The 19147-nt window shown below is 43.2% G+C and overlaps 1 protein-coding gene across 1 annotated transcript in view; it reads right to left on the minus strand.

Moving 5' to 3' along the window:
- The window catches only part of LOC101861849 (ubiquitin carboxyl-terminal hydrolase 28), a gene marked incomplete in the record, with an annotated part of 39639 nt that overhangs the window by 1597 nt on the left and 18895 nt on the right, over nucleotides 1-19147 (minus strand). Inside the window, 14 exon segments of the mRNA XM_013088597.2 lie at nucleotides 1795-1930; nucleotides 2800-2879; nucleotides 4177-4261; nucleotides 5528-5715; nucleotides 6093-6244; nucleotides 7569-7988; nucleotides 8376-8604; nucleotides 9525-9595; nucleotides 10331-11025; nucleotides 12112-12282; nucleotides 15022-15117; nucleotides 15977-16104; nucleotides 17231-17379; nucleotides 17963-18048. Coding sequence (XP_012944051.2) covers nucleotides 1795-1930; nucleotides 2800-2879; nucleotides 4177-4261; nucleotides 5528-5715; nucleotides 6093-6244; nucleotides 7569-7988; nucleotides 8376-8604; nucleotides 9525-9595; nucleotides 10331-11025; nucleotides 12112-12282; nucleotides 15022-15117; nucleotides 15977-16104; nucleotides 17231-17379; nucleotides 17963-18048 — 2686 coding nt within the window.

A 19147-nucleotide genomic window follows, 5' to 3' on the forward strand; every position in this document is an offset into this window, starting at 1 on the left:
AAAAAACACACACAAAAAAACTTTTTTACTTTACACCATTTCCAACACAACTTGAGTTATTATTTTAATATAGCTCCTTCATCCCCTCCTCTCTTTCCTATTTCGCTACCTATGAATGACAAAGTTCTATCTGCTCAGTGCCTCGTTTTAAGAAACTTGACGTCAAAGATTTTGAGTTTCACATCATGGCAAGCTTTTTCGAATGTAATTCTTTGAATGTACTGATCACGACTCTGAAAAATCTTTTTGATTGAGCAGATAAAACATTTAGTTTTTGATTGCATGGCCTTAGTAACTCAAAATAGCCAAAATTGTCAGAGAGAACTTTGCAATTCTCAGGTAGCGATTTGTTCTAAACCTTTTTTCAACCCCCCCCCCCCCCTTCAAATACCTTTATTGTCAACCTCTGTGATTGTCATCAACACAAATAAGATGATTTAGGGAACGGGCTGTTTGACTTTTCCTGTGAGGGCCAATCCACTTTCAGTGGGATCCACGATCCCAGCAGACAAACCTAGACACTAGATAAAAGAAACCCCCTACCTCGTGTTGCTTCGAAGGTCGTGTCCTATTACCCTGTGCACATTGCAGACAGTTTCTTTATTTCTTCAAATCTCAATATTTTTTTATTATGATATATTTGAGGGAAGCCACATTTCCCTTCATGGAGGGGCAAACGCTATCATTTTGGCACAATGTGATCAAATCAACTAAAATCAAACATGCTAGATTTCAAAATCTAACAAACCAAAGAAAAAAAAAAAAAAAAAAAAAGGAGGTATGAAAAGTCTCAGTGGAAGAAATTTACATGGGACAATTCTAGCACAGATCATGAGTGTACAGTGGAACCTGCCTTAACGGAAACCTGTCTTAACGGAATCTCCCCGCTCCCCCCTTGATATATTCCTCTTCAATCACCTGTATAAAACGGAAACCTGTCCAAAGCGGAAACGGAAAGAAAAATCCCCTCCCTTCCGAGGGTTTCACCTGTCTAAGACGGAAAATGCTTTGCCCGCTCAGCCCTGATTTGAAACAAAACTCGCAAGTTTGGTTCCGCCAGCTCTAAACTTAACGCCAAGGCCATGCCGCTGGGCAAGGAAGGGGAGTAGGAGTGAAATGGGGGTAGAAGTTACCCCATCATGTGAGCCCTGAGCAATACAGATGGTCAGTGTAGTGAGGGTGTGATATCTCACGACCGCGCGTGAGAGTGCTCAAGTAGCGAGCCCCTACGGAAACTTTCCTGTGTAACCAGAAGCTAGAGGTGTGAAATTAGATTAACCAATGCCTGCCGCGACGGATGGCATTGGTGGGTGGAAGCCAAGAAGATGTTCAAACGTTTCTGTTTTTAATAGGTTAAACAGTGGTCCTATGAAAGGCAAGCACTGGTGGTAATTGGATACATAAGACTGACACATGTCATTATCAGACAGGATAGCAGCTGAGAGGTGTGAAGTTTTGACCACTGCTTGCCGATCAGACAAGCGATCCTTGATCCCACCAGCTGGGCCTTTGACCCCCCCCCCCCACCTCCCCCTAAATTCCCCGCTCCCTTGCGATTCCATCTTACACAGGTTCGACTGTACCTTGAAGAAATGTCTTTGCTGAAAATGCTCTTGTAAATTTCTTACGACGAGGCTGTTAATACATACAACCTTTTCGGGACCTTTCTCAAGCAATCCATCCTTTTTCAGATTCAATCGTTTATCTAACAAACTATATTCGGCATTTATACGACCAAACTGTGTTGTAAGTGCCTTAAAACTCTTACTAATCTAAAAAATCAAAGGGGCATACCTGCAGACATCTCCTGCGGAGAGAAGCCAACATCTTGGGATCAATTTGACCCCCAGAGTTCATCATGGACTTGGGGACGTCCGGCTCGCAGTTGTGAAGCCAGGCCTGGTTGAAGTAGGGCAAGGCCTCCTGGAACCTGTCGATGGAACACACAGACAGAAATAAACACACACTGATATCAGTGTTGAATCTTGCCCGTTTCTTGAGCCTTAAGTGTTTTCAATGAAGAGAGCATATCAAGGGATACACCAAGATAAAAACTCCCAGACACATTGATACCAAAGCAAGACACACAGGGCCCTGAGAAAGGAAATGTGGCCAACCCCACTGACGCTACAAGAGAAGCTATACCGGCCGACAGATCAACTGAGCAGGACGGCCCAATTTATGACAGATACCAGACTTCAAGTGAGATGCGATCGAGAAGAAGAGAAGAAGATTGATACCAAAGTATTGAATTGAAGCTTCCCCATTTTTGTTATCCCTTAGTTTTTCAGTAAAGAGAAGCTTACCAACACAATGATTTTTTTGGTGTAAGGAAAAAGATTAATAGACATAAATGTAGGTAGCGTAAACACAGCACTGCGGCCTTACGAGCGTGTGGTTTCTCGACAATGGATGGTTGTCTAAAACAGGTTCAACTGTATTTCACAAAATATTCGGTTGCTTTTAAGGACAAGCGGGATAACCCAGATTTCGGGGGTTTCCAGAAATCTGGACCTGCACCAAAAGTGGCCATTGTTCTATCTATAGGAGAAGTTTGGTATAATTGGTGCTTATATTTGTTTGGTTATAGAGAAAACTCCTTGTCTTTTAAAGAAACTGAACAAGGGTAAAAAACTTATACTTTCGATTTTCTCAAAACAGCATTTTTCGGGATGGCCCCCTTGATCTTAAAAGCGACCGGTTTTAACCAGCATGAGGACAGATGTAACAGCGGAAGCTTAGACTTAAGTAATTTTCTACCCCGCAAGGCCAAATATAATGAAACACTGCCACACCTACCTGTCAGCACAATACGCATCCACAGCCACACTGAACATGAAGACGGCCTGCCTGAAGTGGTGGTACCTTTTGTGCCAGAACTGAGGAATTTAGTTTTAGTTTTAGTAAAGAGTTTTACGGCACTTGCAACACAATAAGGTCATATAAATGCCGAAGATTAGAGGTGTTACAAGAGAGAAACAACAAACGTAAAAAAGGAGGAGAGATAAGGACGATAGATGTTTAAGAGGAAAGAAGGAGTAAACCACACCAGAGCACTCGCCAACCACCTACAGAACTGAGGAAGATAGGGAACAAAGGGAGACAATGATGAGTTGAAAGAACAGCAATTCTACAAAGGTATTGGTTAAGACAAGGACAAAGGGAGACAACAATAAGATAAAAGAACAGTGCTTCTTTCTACCAAGGTCTTTCTCATGTTATTCAAAAAAGGTCTTTCTCAGTACGAGGACAAAGGTAGACAAAAATGAATAAGGAAAATGGTCATTCAATAAAGGCCTTTCAGAAGATGCAGATACTGACAACAATAAATTAACTAGATGGTGATTCTGCAAAGATCTTTCTCCAGATATAGACAAAGAGACAACAGTGAGAACTGATTATTCAGCAAAGATCTTCAGTGTTGTTTGATTAGAGTCGCGAAGCAAATCAACCTGACAGTTTCTACAAAAGTCATTCTGTTTCTGTTCGTTAGAGGAAAGAGAAGCACATTGGCAAAAAAAATGGTCATTTAGTCCACAGAAAAAGTAAGACTAGAAAGACTGAAACAACAGAGAAAAAGAAAGTAGGCCCTGCCATTGGAGCCCTCCAACCATCAGACAATGACAAAGGGAGACAACAATTAGCGAAGATATCACGAAACGCCACTTCTACAAGGGTCTTTCTGGGTAAAGACTATGGCCAATAAGCGAAAACAAAACAAAGAAGTAATAAACTATAAAGCCCTTCATATGCAGAAAGAAGAAGAAGAAGAAGAAGAAGAAGAAGAAGAAGAAGAAGAAGAAGAAGAAGGAGAAGGAGAAGAAGAAGAAGAAGGAGAAGGAGAAGGAGAAGGAGAAGGAGAAGGAGAAGAAGAAGAAGAAGAAGAAGCAGAAGCAGAAGAAGCAGAAGAAGCAGCAGAAGAAGAAGAAGCAGAAGAAGAAGAAGAAGAAGAAGAAGAAAGAAGAAGAAGAAGAAAGAAGAAGAAGAAGAAAGAAGAAGAAGAAAGAAGAGCAATAACAACAACAATAACAACAAGTGGAAGAACAAGAATAAAAAGAGGAGAAACAAGAAGTACATGGGGAGGAGGAGGAGGAGGAGGAGGATGGAGATGAAGAAAGAGAAGAAGAAAGAGAAGAAGAAAGAGAAGAAGAAAGAGAAGAAGAGGAAGAGTATCACCTTGTAGTTCTTGATGCTGTCGTCGCTAGACTGACGATAGAGTTGTGAGTACATCTCCTGAGCCTTCTGCCGCACGCCCTTCACTCTGTAAGAAAAAAATAAGACAAGAAGATGGTACAGCTTTTTTTTCTGTTGGAAAAAAATGTAGTCAACAAGTGGCAAAGAGAGGTCTATGCTGAAACCTTTAAAAAAAATGAGTATCAAAATAGTCTAATCCGCTGCTCAAATGGCCACCTGTCCAAGACAATCACCTGTACAAACGACCACCCCTCTTGCAACGTTCTTACTTTATGATGACATGTTCCAAGATGACCATCTGTCTAAGATGACTGCTTTTCTCCTTGACAAGGTGCAGCTGTTTTGGACAGGTTAGACTGCATACGTACGTGGGTAACTTTATCACAGTAAACCAACTTTCCTCATGGGAATTGATAGCAAAATTTTACTTATTTTTTCTATTACAGTCGAACCTGTTTTATCTCCCAGCAGTTCATGCAGTACTATACCGTATAAATTTATACAACGGCTGATGATGTGATATGTCGCCCATAAAATAAATTTACCTTTATAAAGAAAGATTTTGTACGGTATTTTTTATCAAATAAAAATGACTAAATAAACTTAAAAATTTTTTAATACGCATGGAAATAGATGGTTTTATTATAAAATTCTCGCTCTGAAATTTGCAGATTTAAGGGCAATAACGGAGAATTTGTAGAATGTAGAACGGCCCTCATTTCTTTATTTTGGAACAGAATGAGGTGTCTTTTACACATTACATGCAGAATTGAATGTGCTTTCTCATCAAATTAATGTAAACTCTAAATTGTAAAAAAATTTTTTTTTCATTTTTGTGATTGCGGGGCCAGAGACCATAAATACCGAGACGCTGCAATCCTTCTTCGGCCTTAGTGCATCGTCGGAGAATCGAGGTCAGCGACTGCGCGCGTTGCTCTGCACATTAATGAGCTCACACAACACACGCAGTGTTACTATAACACGAGCTGTGGGGCGACCAGTTGGCCCCAGATTAGTATTTTATACTAAGGACCTCTTTTCTCTGTTTAAAAAAAATTAAAATGATACAGTCCAAGACATCCACCTGTCTAAGACAATGAGCAGCCATCTTGAACAGATTCGACTGCATTCATGTATGCATGTTTATCGATGCTATTGTAAACCAAGTTGCCCTCATGGAAATCGATAACCATGCAGTTTCACTTTATTCTACTCATCATCATCATCATTGCCTTTCTCACCCTGCACCAGGGTATAGGCCACCAACAAACACTTTCCACCTTACTCTATTTTACTCATCATCATTCTATTTTTTCAAAGAACCCGCACTGACCTGCTGACTGTGTCCAGCATCTCGCAGAGAGAGAACTGTTCGCTGAGCACCACCTTGATGGTGTTGAGGTCAGCTGCGCTGGACAGTAGGTAGAGCACCATGTGGTCCAGCCGCGGGTCCTCCGATGACTGCTTGGACAGCCAGGTTTTGGAAGCGCTCTTCAAACGCTGGAGCTCCCTTTCCAGGGACTGATGGGAGGGCGGACCAAAAAAACCCCATGTGAGTTGACAGGTTGAGATAATTTGTGTTTTTTGGCATTTTAACATCTTGTATTTCTTTAGAGGAAGAGGAAGGAGGAGGAGGAGAAGAAGAAAAGAAGAAGAAAAAGAAGAAGAGGAGGAGGAGGAGGAGAATAAAATAATCTCCCTGCCCCCACTTCTGCCTGCCCCTCACCTTGACCTTCCTAGACCGGACCCCATTCCCGACCTTCAATTTCCATAACCTGACCTTGACTTTCCTAGACCACCCCCCCCCCCCCCAAATCATCCGACCCTCACTTTGCCCTTCCTTGACACCCCCCCCCCCCCCAAACTCACACTCACAATATCCATCATGTGACCCTCACCTTGATCATGACCTCGTCAGGGGTCACGCCGGGAACGGCCGAGAGGCCACTCTGGGTGACGGCGGAAAGCGTGGCCTGGAGGGAGAGCTGGGCGTGCAGTTTGGCCAGGTGGGACAAGGAGGAGTTCATTGGCTGGATGATGGTCACCTCACCTGGGATGGGAACACGCATGGGTTGGGGCATAAGGTCATAAGATAAGATAAGATGCACTGTTATTGTTAAGATCCTGGCACATTGGTTCGGTGTTTCACCACGTACAAACATACACTCACAAACATGCACACACATGCAGTGTGCGTGCACTCACAAACAGGCTCACAGTCACAAGGCTAATATAAATGAACAGTAATATAAACAATAATAATATTAAGCTGATATACACTCAGTATTATGATTGTAACTCAATGGTATTCTGATGCATGCTCTAAGGTCATATGAATACTTATAACAAGGTGATTAAGATGGAAGAAGTTTGATGGATGATGGTAAGAATGACCTTCTGTATCTTTCTTTGTTACATATCAGAAGCCTGGGTCTTTTACTTGTGACTGATATTTTTATTTGAGGGAACAAGGGATGATTATTGTCCAAAAAGATGGAATTAATTGTTCTATTTTTCAGTTTGGAAGGAATTTTGAATTTTGCCCCAGTGGCTGCTGAAGCATACTTTCATCGATTTTAGGACCACCAATGGCGCTTTAAAGTGCACAACTTGCACACGGTACTTCTGAAATTTTTCACCCTTCTCCGGGAAAGCTATGTGTTAGATCTTACCTACCACAGTAGAAAGAGTCCAGAGCTCAGAGGAGGGGGGAAAGAGGGGAGGCAGAAAGTGGAGACGCAAAGTGATGACAGAACATGATTAGAAAGAAAGAAAGGATGTGAAAGGACAAAATTTAAGAGAAGAAAATTTTCCATCACTATTAGGTTTTGTACCCCAGACCTATTGAATGAGAGGCGAACACTGTACCTCTAGACTACGAGAGTCCCCGACACGCATGTGCGCCAAATTTGAGTTTGAGTAAAGAGAAGCACATCGACACAGTAACAGTTGTATAATGCAGGGAAGAAGCAAGACTTAAACATTTTTTTACAGTAAGCATTTTACTGTATTTGTGACACAATTAGGTCATATAAGAGCAGAAGATTAGAGGTGCTACAAGAGGGTAACAAACACAAAAAAGGAGGAGAGATGAGGACGATAGATGTTTAATATGAAAGAAGGTGCAAACCACACCAGAGCACCTGTCAACCACCCTTAACTGGGACAGGAAGATCTAAGCGTGTGTGTCAAGTTTGATTTAGAGTACAGAGAAGAACACCGACACAATAATGGTCATACTATAGCGTTTGTATGTTACACTCTATTAACACTTCCAATCTTCGGTGCTCACAATATATAATATCACCCGATTGTGTTTCAAGTGCTGTAAGAATCTCGTTCTAAAATGGAAAAAAAACCCAACCCCCCCTCACCTGGTCGCTGCTCTCCCGTGAATACCACGTCCTGATCATCTGACCGTGACCTTGACGACCTTGAAGCTGGCTGCTCCGGGTTCTCCGCCCACATCTCCGACACCAGACGCCACTGGGACGACTGAGACGAGGAGGATGTCGTGGGGGTCATGGTCGAGGTCGAAGTCGACCCCGAGGGCTGCTGAACGGTGGACGGCAGAGATGACGACGAAGCGGAGGTCGAGGCTGGCTGCGTGGCTGTGGACACCGACGACGACTTAGACGCCGCCGAGGTCGCTGCCACTTTTCTCCGCTGTTCCTCGTCCCAGGACAGTATCTCCTGGTCGAAGACGGCGTTGTCTTCCTCGATCGCTCGCCGGAGGTCAAGGGGCAGGCTGGGCAGAAGGTCGTGCGCGGCTTTAGCACTGGTGTTACTGTCACCTGAGGTTTAAAACAGAAGGTGTCAACTGGCTACGAGAAAATTTTTTAAAAGTCCAGAACTATTCTGACGAGATTGTTTGTACATCTAATATATGAGAGAGAGAGAGAGAGAGAGAGAGAGAGAGAGAGAGAGAGAGAGAGAGAGGGGGGGGGGGGGGGGAGAGAGAGAGAGAGAGAGAGAGAGAGAGAGAGAGAGAGAGAGAGAAAGAGAGAGAGAGAGAGAGAGAAAGAGAGAGAGAGAGAGAGAGAGAGAGAGAGAGAGAGATTCTGGCTGACCAAAATCCAAAACAAACAGAAAAAAACAACATCAAAGGTCGCATATCTATCTTGAGAATGTAAAAATCCTCTACATGATCAAAGTAAAAAAAACAACCAACTACTACTGACCTTGACCCCGCTCCAGCCGCGAGCGGTCGACATACATGAGGCAGTAGGCGCTGGCGTTGTGGAAGCCGCCCACGCTCTCCTTGTGCATCTCCTCCTCCGAGGACTCCGAGACGGTGATGTCGTTGAACTTGAGCCACTTGGAGCGGCGGTCGTCGTAGATGAAGGACCAGTAGTGACCGGACACCGCCTGGCCCTCGTGCACCAGAACAGAGTGCAGGTGGTAAGGGTACTGGTGGGGGTATGTGAGTGGGGTGGGGGGGGGGAGAAAAAGAACCCAACAACAAACCCTTAAGCATTGTGTGTTAACTGGTAGAGAAGCAAAAAATAAAACCTTGTTTGTTTGTTTTCATAAGAGTTTTACGGCACTTGTGACACAATAAGGTCATATAAGTGCTGAAGATTAGAGGTGTTGCAAGAGAGTAGCAAGCAGGAAAAAGGAGGAGAGATAAGAACGATAGATGTTTGATAGGAAACAAGGAGCAAACTACACCAGAGCACCTGCCAACCACCCACAAAAAAAAAAAATGTCATTTAGTGCCGGGAAAAAGTAAGACAGACAGACAGAAACAACAGAAGCAAATTAAAGAAGTAGGACCAACCAGTGGCGCTCTCCAACCAAAAATACAATTAGTAAGGCACTGTACAGACTTAAGTGAAGGAGAAAAAAAATCTTGAAGCATTGCATGAATACTGGTAGAGTAATAAAACATCATCACTATAACAATAAGGGTCATTTGGTGCAAGGAAACCACAAAACAAAACAAACACACAGTCATAAAAACAAAAGAGGGGAAAAAAAAGAAGCAGGACCTGCAAGGGGCACCCTCACACCACCCGCCACTTACATCACAGGGATGCCACTGGGAGTTTCTTAGAATAACATTAAAATTTGCAAAGTTGCACAACCAATTAATAAAAAGACAATTTATAGAAAAAAACTAATATGGAGTTTAAAAGAAAACAAATCAACTGCTCCGAGTAAGACTTCATCATACATCACTTTTCAAAATAGTATATGGAGGAGTCTTGCACTAAACAATCGATATGCTGTGAATAAAATAACCATTAAAAAAATTGAATTAAGTGAAAATAACAGAAATAACATTGGAAAAAAGGCACCCCTGACGAAATCAAATAATGCCCACAAACCTTTTTCATGTAGTCGTCGGAGTACATCCTATCCAGCTTGCCTTTCAGGGTGGAGATGTTTCTTTGTAGCTCTGAGAAAGTTTGTAAAAAGGAAACATAATGCTCATTTAATTTAGAACAATATCTCTTTGTATCTCTGAAAAAGTTCGTAAAAAAGAAAAAAAATATATGCTCATTTCATACATCTCAACATCTCTTTATAGCCCTAAAAATGTTTGTAAAAAGAAAGCATGATTTTCATTTTTCTTTTAGTTCCAGTTGATGAGCCCAGACACAACGTTAAAGTAACAACATACATGTATCCTGATCCATCCTTACTTTTGTCATGTTAAATCTCCACAGATGTTAAAAAAACCAAAGAAAATTTTCTCTGTGCCATAATCCATAACAAAATTGAACATTAAACACAGTACAACCACCTCCAAGCCTCGAAATCCTGAATAAAACTGAACAATCAGCACCCTCCAACTTCCCTTGAACCTTGAAATCTTAAGTGAAATGAACTATAAGAACCCTGCAAACTTGAAGTTCTGAATGATGAGCACCCTCCGACTGCTCACAGGACTTATAGCTCCGAAAATAAACAACTTCTAATTGCTAAGCACCTTGTTTTTGAGTTTCACATCATGTCACGCTTTTTCGAATACAATTCTCTGAATGTATTGATAATGAATCCGAATAATCTTACTCTTTTGATAGAGCAGACAGAATATTTGGTTTGTGATCTCATGGTCTGAGGAACTCAAAACGGCCCAAAAATTTAAGAAAGAACTTTGTAATTCTGAGGAAGCGAATTGGGTACAGACCTCTGACATCAGCTTCCACTTCCTGTCTCCAGCGTCGCAAGCAGTCCTGAAGCACTCTCAGCTCCTCCTCCGTCACACTCTTTGGGTGAGGTTCCAGGAATGGAACAGAAGACAGCGGTGAGCCGCGTGGCGGGGCAGTGTTGCTGTACGTCAGTGGGGAGGCTGAGGGGGAAGGGGAGGAGGGGTCGGGGGGCTGGAAGCAAGACCCGGGCTGGGGGCCAACGTTGTGTGTGCGGGGGGAGGAGGAGGAGGAGGGGTGGGAGGAGGGAAGAGGGGCGGCGGCGGCAGTGGAGGTTGGGCATAAGAGCACGCCAGCGTTGCTGTTACTGTAGTCCGACTGCGTCGACGAATCCTTGAACTTTTTTGCTTCAGGGGCCGCTGTTGAAGAGGACGACAAACAGGAGGAGGAGGAGGAGGAGGAGGGGGGAGGAAGAGCAGAGGCGTTTTTCTCCCCTGTTTTGTGAGCGTGCGAGGAGGCAGGAGCCGGGGTGGGGGCCGCCACGCTGAACGACGAGGATCCTGGGAATGCCAGCGCAGAGGAGGAGGAGGAGGAGGTGTTGATGGACATTGTGGGCGTACTCGTCATGCCAACAGACGACGGTGCTGCCGAGGACGCAGGTGTCTGCGAGCACTCTCCCGTCGAGGACATGGACACGTCAGCGGAGAGGGATGACTTTTCTGGAGTATTCTCAACTCTAGGGGGGGGGGGGCGAAGCAAGAAAAAGGTGGTTTCAGTTAAGTTTTAGTGACAGTTTTACGGCACTTGCTTAGTTTGGTTTTAGTAAGAGTATTACCGGTACGGCACTTGCAACACAAAGGAGTCAAATAAAAGCCGATGATTAAAGGAGTTACTAGAGAGAAACATACAAAGAAAAGGAGGAGAAATAAGTTTTAGTTTAGTCTTAGTAAGCGTTTTAAAGAAGTGCAACACAATAAGGTCACATAAGCACTGAAGATTAGAGGTGTTTTTGTTTTTTTCGTACAGTTCTTATGGCGCTCGCGACTGCATAAGGTCATATGAGCGCCAAGGGGTGGATGTAAACAGAGAAGTCCCTACAGGGAATCAGGCTTACTCTGCTCACCTCTATATCTTCAACAGCACTAAGTCTGCTTCGACTATCAAGGCACCCTGGAAATAGCGGGTTACAAGAGTGTGACAAACATACAAAAGAATTAAAGGAAAAATGACAATAGTAAGGATAAGGAAAGAAAAAGCAGCAGTTCCCCGTTGCAGTTCAGGAACAGTTATGAGCATGACATTGATGAATCAGCCCATTTACTATTCTACTGAGCATAAGAACATGTTAATGTCCCCCCTATAGGAATGGTCTAAACACACTTCAGTCAGTAGCACGGCCCCAGTGGGTAATTAGAGGTGTTATGAGAGAGTAACATGCACACACAAAAAAGGAGAGATCAGGACAATAGATGCTTGATAGGAAAGAAGGAGCAAACCACATCAGAGTACTTGCCAACCACCCATTTGGCGCTTGCAACACAAATGGGTCATATAAATGCTGATGATTAAAGGTGTAACTAGAGAGTAACATACAAAGAAAAGGAGGAGAGATAAGGACGATGGATGTTTGAAAGGAAAAAAGGCGCAGAACACACTAGAGCACATGCCAAACACCCACAATAGAGGTTTTTATGAGTAAACAGACGCACATCGAAGCAAAAACGGTAATTTAGAAGGAAGGAAAAGTGAAACGGACATAACTACAAGTCCCGCTCTGCAATAAACAAAAGCACAAGGACCATTTAAGAGGTGGGCTGCTCACCTTGAACATGGCACTGGAGATTCCATTTCCACATCATGGGGGTGATGGGGCGAGGTCGGAGGTACTGTGATCTCCGGGCCGCGAGACGGAGAACTCTGGGCAAATTCAAGAGCATACTGCAGCACGTCTGGCAGGGGGTACCTCTTGCTGCTCGACCCAAAGTTCATGAATCTAGGAAGAAGGAGGAAAGGAATGAATGAATGAATACAGCTTCATTTGAGTAAAGAGAAGCACATCCACATAATAAGTGCTATTAAGTGCAGAGGGAAAAAAATCAAGAAAGACAGATGGAAACAACAGACTGAAAGAAAAGAAGCAGGATTTTAAAAATTCAATCGAAAGTTCATCAACCTGGGAAGAACATAGAAGGAATGAACAAATACAGATTCATTTATCTGATTAAGTAGAAGAATGTCCCCCCCCAAAAAAAAAAAAAAGAAAAAAAAGAAAAAAAGAAAAAGAAAAGAAAAGCAGAAAAGCATTTAGTTCAAGGAAAAAAGTCAAGACGGACAGATAGAATAAAAGGAAAGCAGGACCTACCAGCAGCACCCTCTACCTAGAGCTAAATCAAAAGACTATCAACACAGGTGCTTGAAGGGTGCTTCTGATTGGTGTTCCAATTTCCTTTCTTCCCCTCAGTTATTTCTGTCTATAAATCTTGCTGTCCACACAATAAATGGCTATTACTCTTACATTCCCACAGAATGAATGGGCCACATCTCATCAGCAGTAAGTGCATCAATACCGCTAAGAGCAAAAACATCTTCCTCCCGCCACCCACGGCATTTGGCCTGAATAAGGCTAACGCTGCTCTAACGGCCACCTGTATAAGACAATCATCTGTACAAACGGCCACTTCCCATTTTCTCCTTTACTTGTTTTTTTACATTATAATGACACTGTGTAAGATAGCTATAGTGTCCCAGTTGAAAGAAGTGCAGAGTTGGCCTACTATAGCAAACTGCATCTCTCTCCAGCTTAGTGGCAACAGAGGATGAAAAAGTAACAGTAAAAGTAAGTGCAAGGCGGTCACTTTTCTCCTCCATAATGGGTGGCTGTCTTAGTTTCGACTATACCGTGTTTCAATCATCATCCGGTGCCTAGCCAACTGGCGAGGGCGATCATGGACCTCCACTTCCATCTGTCTGGCGTTGCAGCAATGGAGTCTGTTGTTCTTGCTGATCCCAGCTATGTTGTCAACTTATCCAGTATCTTTTCCCTCTTTCTGCCTCTGCCTCTCTTTCCATCAAACTTGCCTGTTGTTACTATATTCTCTAATGCTTTTTTCCGCATTGTGTGTCCAATGAAATTTGCCTGTCGCTTTCGTATATTCGTCATAAGCTGTCGTTTACAATTTGCTTCAACCAAGACTTCTTCATTTGTTTTTCTAGCTGTCAATGGGATATGCAGCATGCGTTTTAAGAACCACATCTCTGTTGATTCAATTGTTCTTTCCAGCTGTCAATTGATTGTCCATGCTTCGCACTTGTGTAATAGGATTAGCTAAGTGTAACTTTTCAGTACTCTTTTTTTTGGTTTCCAGTGACAGATTCATGTTTGTGAGTATCTGTTTCATTTTGTGGAAGGTTGCTTTTGCTTGACAAATGTGGCTTTTAACTTTTGTGTGACATCCCCCATCTGATGATATAATGTTTCAATACTGAGATCATTAGCCATTTGAGCCCTGACCTCCTGTGCCCCTCTACCTGAGCTCATTAGTGATATATTACTCATATTCATATCATCGTCTGAATCACATTCCATATCCCACTCAGGGTAGTCCTCGTCATTCTTCTTCTTCGTCTATCCCGTGGTTGGGGCAACCGTGGGGGCACCACTGCATCTGACAACCAGCTCTCGCCATTTCTCTTTGTCCTCTGTTTTCCTCAGATTGTCACCCATCGTCTTCTCAGTCCACTCTGTGAGGTTGTCCTCCCATCTCCTTCTCTGCCTTCCTCTCTTTCTCTTTCCTTGTATGGTTCCTTGTAGGATTGTTTTGGCAAGTCCTGTGGATCTTGTGACATACCCTTACCATTTTAATTTTCGTTTCTTCATTGTAGTCTGTAGATCTTCATGCTGCCCCACTGCGTTTGTAATTCTGTTCCGTACCTCAGCATTTGAAATGAGGTCTTTGTATAAGATGCAAAAGAGTCTGCGATAACATCTCATCTCTGTTGTCTAAATCCTTTTCTCCAATTCTGCTGTCAGTGTCCACGACTCACAGGCGTATAAAAATATTGAGATGACCAGTGAGCGCATCAGTCTGATCTTCGAGTTAAGCGTGATATTTCTGTCCTTCCAAATAGGCTTCAGTTTTGACAGCGCTGCTGTTGTTTCGTGATTCTGGAGAGAATTTCTGGTCTTGAGCCTTCATCTGAGACGATTGATCTAAGCTATTTGAAGTTGTTGACGGTCTCAAGTTTCTCGCCCCTGACTTTAATGTCTGCGTTGATGCCATTGGTATTATTGGTCATTAGCTTGGTTTTCTCGGCACTGATCTCCATGCCGTAAGCCGCTGAGGTTGTGTCCAGCCGCTCCACTAGTGTGGCGAACTCCTGTTCTTCACCAGCTAATCCATCGATGTCGTCGGCAAAACGCAAGTTTGTGATTGTCCTGCCTCCAATACTGATTGTTCCATTGTGGTCTTTCAGTGCGTCATTACCAGTATCTAATTCAGAAAGATCTTCAAAATAATCGATAACGCCCTGTGTAGCAAACACTGTTCTCCATGCACGTTTTGTTCCAGGCAAGCCGGGCTGGGGATGGGGTCTCGCTCACCAGTGTACCGGTGGCTAGGCGTATGGGCAATTTTATGCACCACCTAGGCTCAAAGGGTTTAAAGAGAAGCAAACTAAAGTAAACGTACGACACACTGAAACCCTAACAGTCAGTGGCAGCCATGACACTCACTTGTCCAGTCTGGCCTGCAGACTCCCCAGCTCCTCCTTCAGTTTCCGCGCCTCCTCTCTCTTCTGGCGGGTCACCGTCTTGTTGCACTCCAAATATCTGCCAAGAAAGACCAAAGTAAAAAAACCCCCGGATCTCATTTTAGGAAGAGTTTTAGGGCACTTACAACACAACAAGGCCATATAAGTGTTAAAGACTAGAGGTGTTACTAGAGAAAAACAAACAGAGGAAATAAAGGAAGAGAGATGAGGACGATAGACGTATGACAGGAAAGGAAAAAAAATGTTTGTTTTAGTTTTAGTAAGAGTTTTACGGCACTTGCAACACAATAAGGTCATATAAGTGCCGAAGATTAGAGGTGTCACAAGAGAGTAACAAACACAAAAAAGAAGGAGGGGAGATAGAGATGATAGATTTTTATATGAAAGAAGGAGCAAACCACACCAGAGCACCCGTCAACCGCCCACAAAATGTTTTTTTTTCCATTTTTTTTCCATTTCATGTAGAAAAGAATAGGCTGTCACTCCACTCCAACCCAGACTCCATTCCCTAACATAATAATATACACATCTATGCACGCAATCATAACTGGGAACTCACTGAGATTTTATGAAAATAACTGCAACATTTACAGATGCTGACGTATGCATTTCTAAAATGAAAACTTTCAGCGACAAAACAGGAAATAGACCTTCACCTTGTAAGAATAAACCAACTAAGTACTGTCAATTGAATGAAAAAAACCCCTACTTTTCTTAAGTTTCAGTTCAAGAGAAAAGAACACATCTATCTGTCTTAATAGTCAGGTATCACATTTCGGAGTTTGATAAATATATAAACAAAACTGAAATAGGACAATTTACGCAGATATTATAAATGTGGAAGTCTTGTTTTTCAAAACATCATAGTGCTACAGAAAGGGGAAATTATTTACTACAAGTCCAAAAACAAAACTCACCTATCTACATAAAGGACAGGCGGAAAACTCAGCTGCTGATGAATTTTTTCCGCCCTGTTCAGCTGCTGGTTGAAGCCAAACCGAGAAAGTTCAAAGGTCAAGACGACGGGCAGGTGCGTGAACCAGATCTGAAACATCACCAGTAACTTGCAATGAATCCAAAGCAATATGTGAAGCATCGCGGTGAAATCAGGCTCTTGTCAAAATAATGAAATCAAAGAAATCAGCAGTTGTTGTGTGGATTTTACAGAAAAACATTGATTAAAGGCGCCAAAAAAAAAAAATGCAAATTTTCAGTTTCCAAAGACTCTCAGGCTTTGGAAGTTTCTAAACTTTGGTGGTCATTTTCTCACTTATACTAATTTTACCTCTGAAACCAGGCGACCCTGTCCCCGTTAAATCGCAAATATTACGACTTCTATTCAACACAGATGGATTTTTTTTGTTCACCAAAAGGAAGGCAGATGAACAGGCTTTAAAATAATACGAATAACTCTGTATGTCCAAAAACTGACGAGCGCCTGATTCCACCATGTCGTGACACATATAACAAATCCTCTCAACTTTCAATAACCTACACTGCCGTAAGCTGACAAAATGCCTTTTTTCATGTTGGCGCCAAAATTTTGTATTTGCTAAACTGAATGCCTGATCAATTACCCTACTTGTGTAAAAAAATCAAAGTGAAACTGTGACTAATTTTCGAATAAATTAGAAATTGAAATTTCGGAATCATTCTATCTTTAAATGGTTCCGCTGACAAAAACTTACTGCAGTACAGTTGTTCATTATAGAAGTAAAAAAAAAAAGAAATACTGTACTGATCCTCCATAAAAGAACTTAACTCTTTAGACCCTGAGTCATTTCCACCGTTTCCTGCAGTTTTCTTCTACGGTCACCCAAACCTGGCGCACCGTGTCTCATTATAACCCCAAAAGTTTGCCTCTAACTTCTAAATAGCGGAAACAAAGGCTTAGTCATTCCTAAAAAACTTGGTTCTGGAATAGTTAAGAAAAACAAGCAAAAACTAGCACTAAATAAAACGACACAGTTGTCACTGGTATCCGTCCGATGGGGAACAGGGTTATTACCGCCGGACGATGCGCAGAGTGCGTGTGTGTGTGTGTGTGTGTGTGTGCCTGCATGCATGCGTATGTGTCGTTTATATTTTATTTTTATCCGTAAATCTTCAGATAGAAGGTTGGAAAGTTGTGGAAAAGTTCCAGCAGCTGTGCGGGGATGCGGCATGCCTACCTCCTGGCCAGACTTCTTGCTGGAGTCCCTGCTGATTGTCTCGATTTCGCCCTGAGCTGTTGTAGCTTCCAGGCTCTCGTGAATGTCACTGAAGCCCACCACGTTGAGCGGGTACTGACCAAAGGTCACTTCCTGAGAAAACACCGTGCCTGGGGAGGTGTGAGGGACAGAATGCACTGGTTAAAAATGACCTGAAAAGCAGTCATTAGAGTGATGAATATCATCGCACATCAACATGATGACAGTCATTTAGTGCAGTAAAAAGGCGAGATGGAAATAGAAGAGGTAGGACCTACTTGCAGTGTTCTCTAATCATCCTCGAAAAGTAGATGCAAAAAGGAAAAAAGCAAAGTAAATATCCACCTTCATTTAGAGCAGTGAAAAAGCAAGCTAGAGAGAAACAGGAGAGGGAAAGAAAAGACCTACAAGTGGCACTCTCCAACCACCTGAGAAAAGCTTTTACAACCATCCAGCACAAAGTTTGATCAAAAACTGCTTCTGACTTGTTCAAACTTGTAAGTTTCATAGGCTACTGAAACACAAAACTAAGGGTACCACCTACCCCCAGATCTCTCCACAAATTCCATTTACAAGTTTCTCAATTTTGAAACCCCATACACAAACACACTAAATCTCCCCTCCAAATTTCGTAACTTTGAAAACAATAAAAGATACCCCCCCAAACCTAAAAGATGGACAGAAAGCCTATAAAACCTGAGAGTATAAAATCACCTTCGTGGATTCCTTCTGCCTTGTACTTTCCCTGGAACAGCTGGTTGACAGGGTTCTCTCGATGCTGGCTCGCACCCGCAGACAGGCTGTCCGGAAGAAACAAAAACAGTCTCACTCTTTGCCAGGTGAAAGCATGTGACGCTGGTTACTGGTTACATCCATTTAATTTGTTGTTTAGTATGGGGTTTTATGGCGCTCGCAACTGCATAAGGTCATATGAGCGCGATCTAAACTCGCCCAAAAAAGTCAAGGAACAACTTGTGTTTTCACCTGTCAAATTTAAACTTCAATATCTCACAAACCCGTTAAGATCAGTCTACCAAACTTGGCACATGCACTGACGACTAGACACAGTTTGCCTGTACAGCAAATTTACCCGCACCAGCTTCACAGTGACGGCGGAGGGCATTCTAAAACACGGCCGAAAAACATGAAAAATTGGCAAAATTTCTCTACTTCATCAACATTGGCATAGGGACTGTTAGCTAAAACTAAGCTAGGCACGTGCTAAACAGATGTCTTAGCTGTGAATATTGCTCACTTACAACCCTTTATAAGCCAACGTTTTTCAGCCATGTTTCTTTACAACACGAAGGTCCAACGACGCTCGCTGCCTGACGTCGACAGAGAACGAGCCCTTGCCCGGCTCCAAGATGGCTCCACGTTCCCAGTCGTTGCACATCGACTTGGGATATCCCCATTAGTCATATAGAGGCTGTAAGAAAGATGGCGAGCGACCGGAAGGGTCCAGGACAGGCCTCGACCAGGGCGCCATGTTATGTTGACCATCGACAGCATTGACCGGTTCATCGTCAGACAGGCCGTGACGCCCCGAACCACAACTGTAAACGGCGCCAGGGACCAACTACGGGAGACAGCCAAAGTCCACGCCAGCGAGGACACGGTAAGGAACCGTATCCGTAGAGCCAGGTTTGCTTCTGGTGCCCCTGCCAGGCGCCCAAGGCACACGCCGCCCCACCAAGCAGCTGGCCGGGCGTGGTCTGCTCGCCTTTCACAGTGGACACAATGTCAGTGGGACCAGGTAGTCCTCTCAGACAAATCCAGATTCAACCTGCTGCACCCAGAAAGGCGAGCGCACGTCTGGAGACGCTGAGGAGAGCTGTTCCACCCTGAGTACATCCTGCAGGTGGCGCCCTATGGTGGAGGGTTCGTTCTGGTATGTGG

This window comes from Aplysia californica, unplaced genomic scaffold (assembly GCF_000002075.1).
Source record: "Aplysia californica isolate F4 #8 unplaced genomic scaffold, AplCal3.0 scaffold00774, whole genome shotgun sequence".
In the NCBI taxonomy this organism is placed as follows: Eukaryota; Metazoa; Mollusca; class Gastropoda; order Aplysiida; family Aplysiidae; genus Aplysia; species Aplysia californica.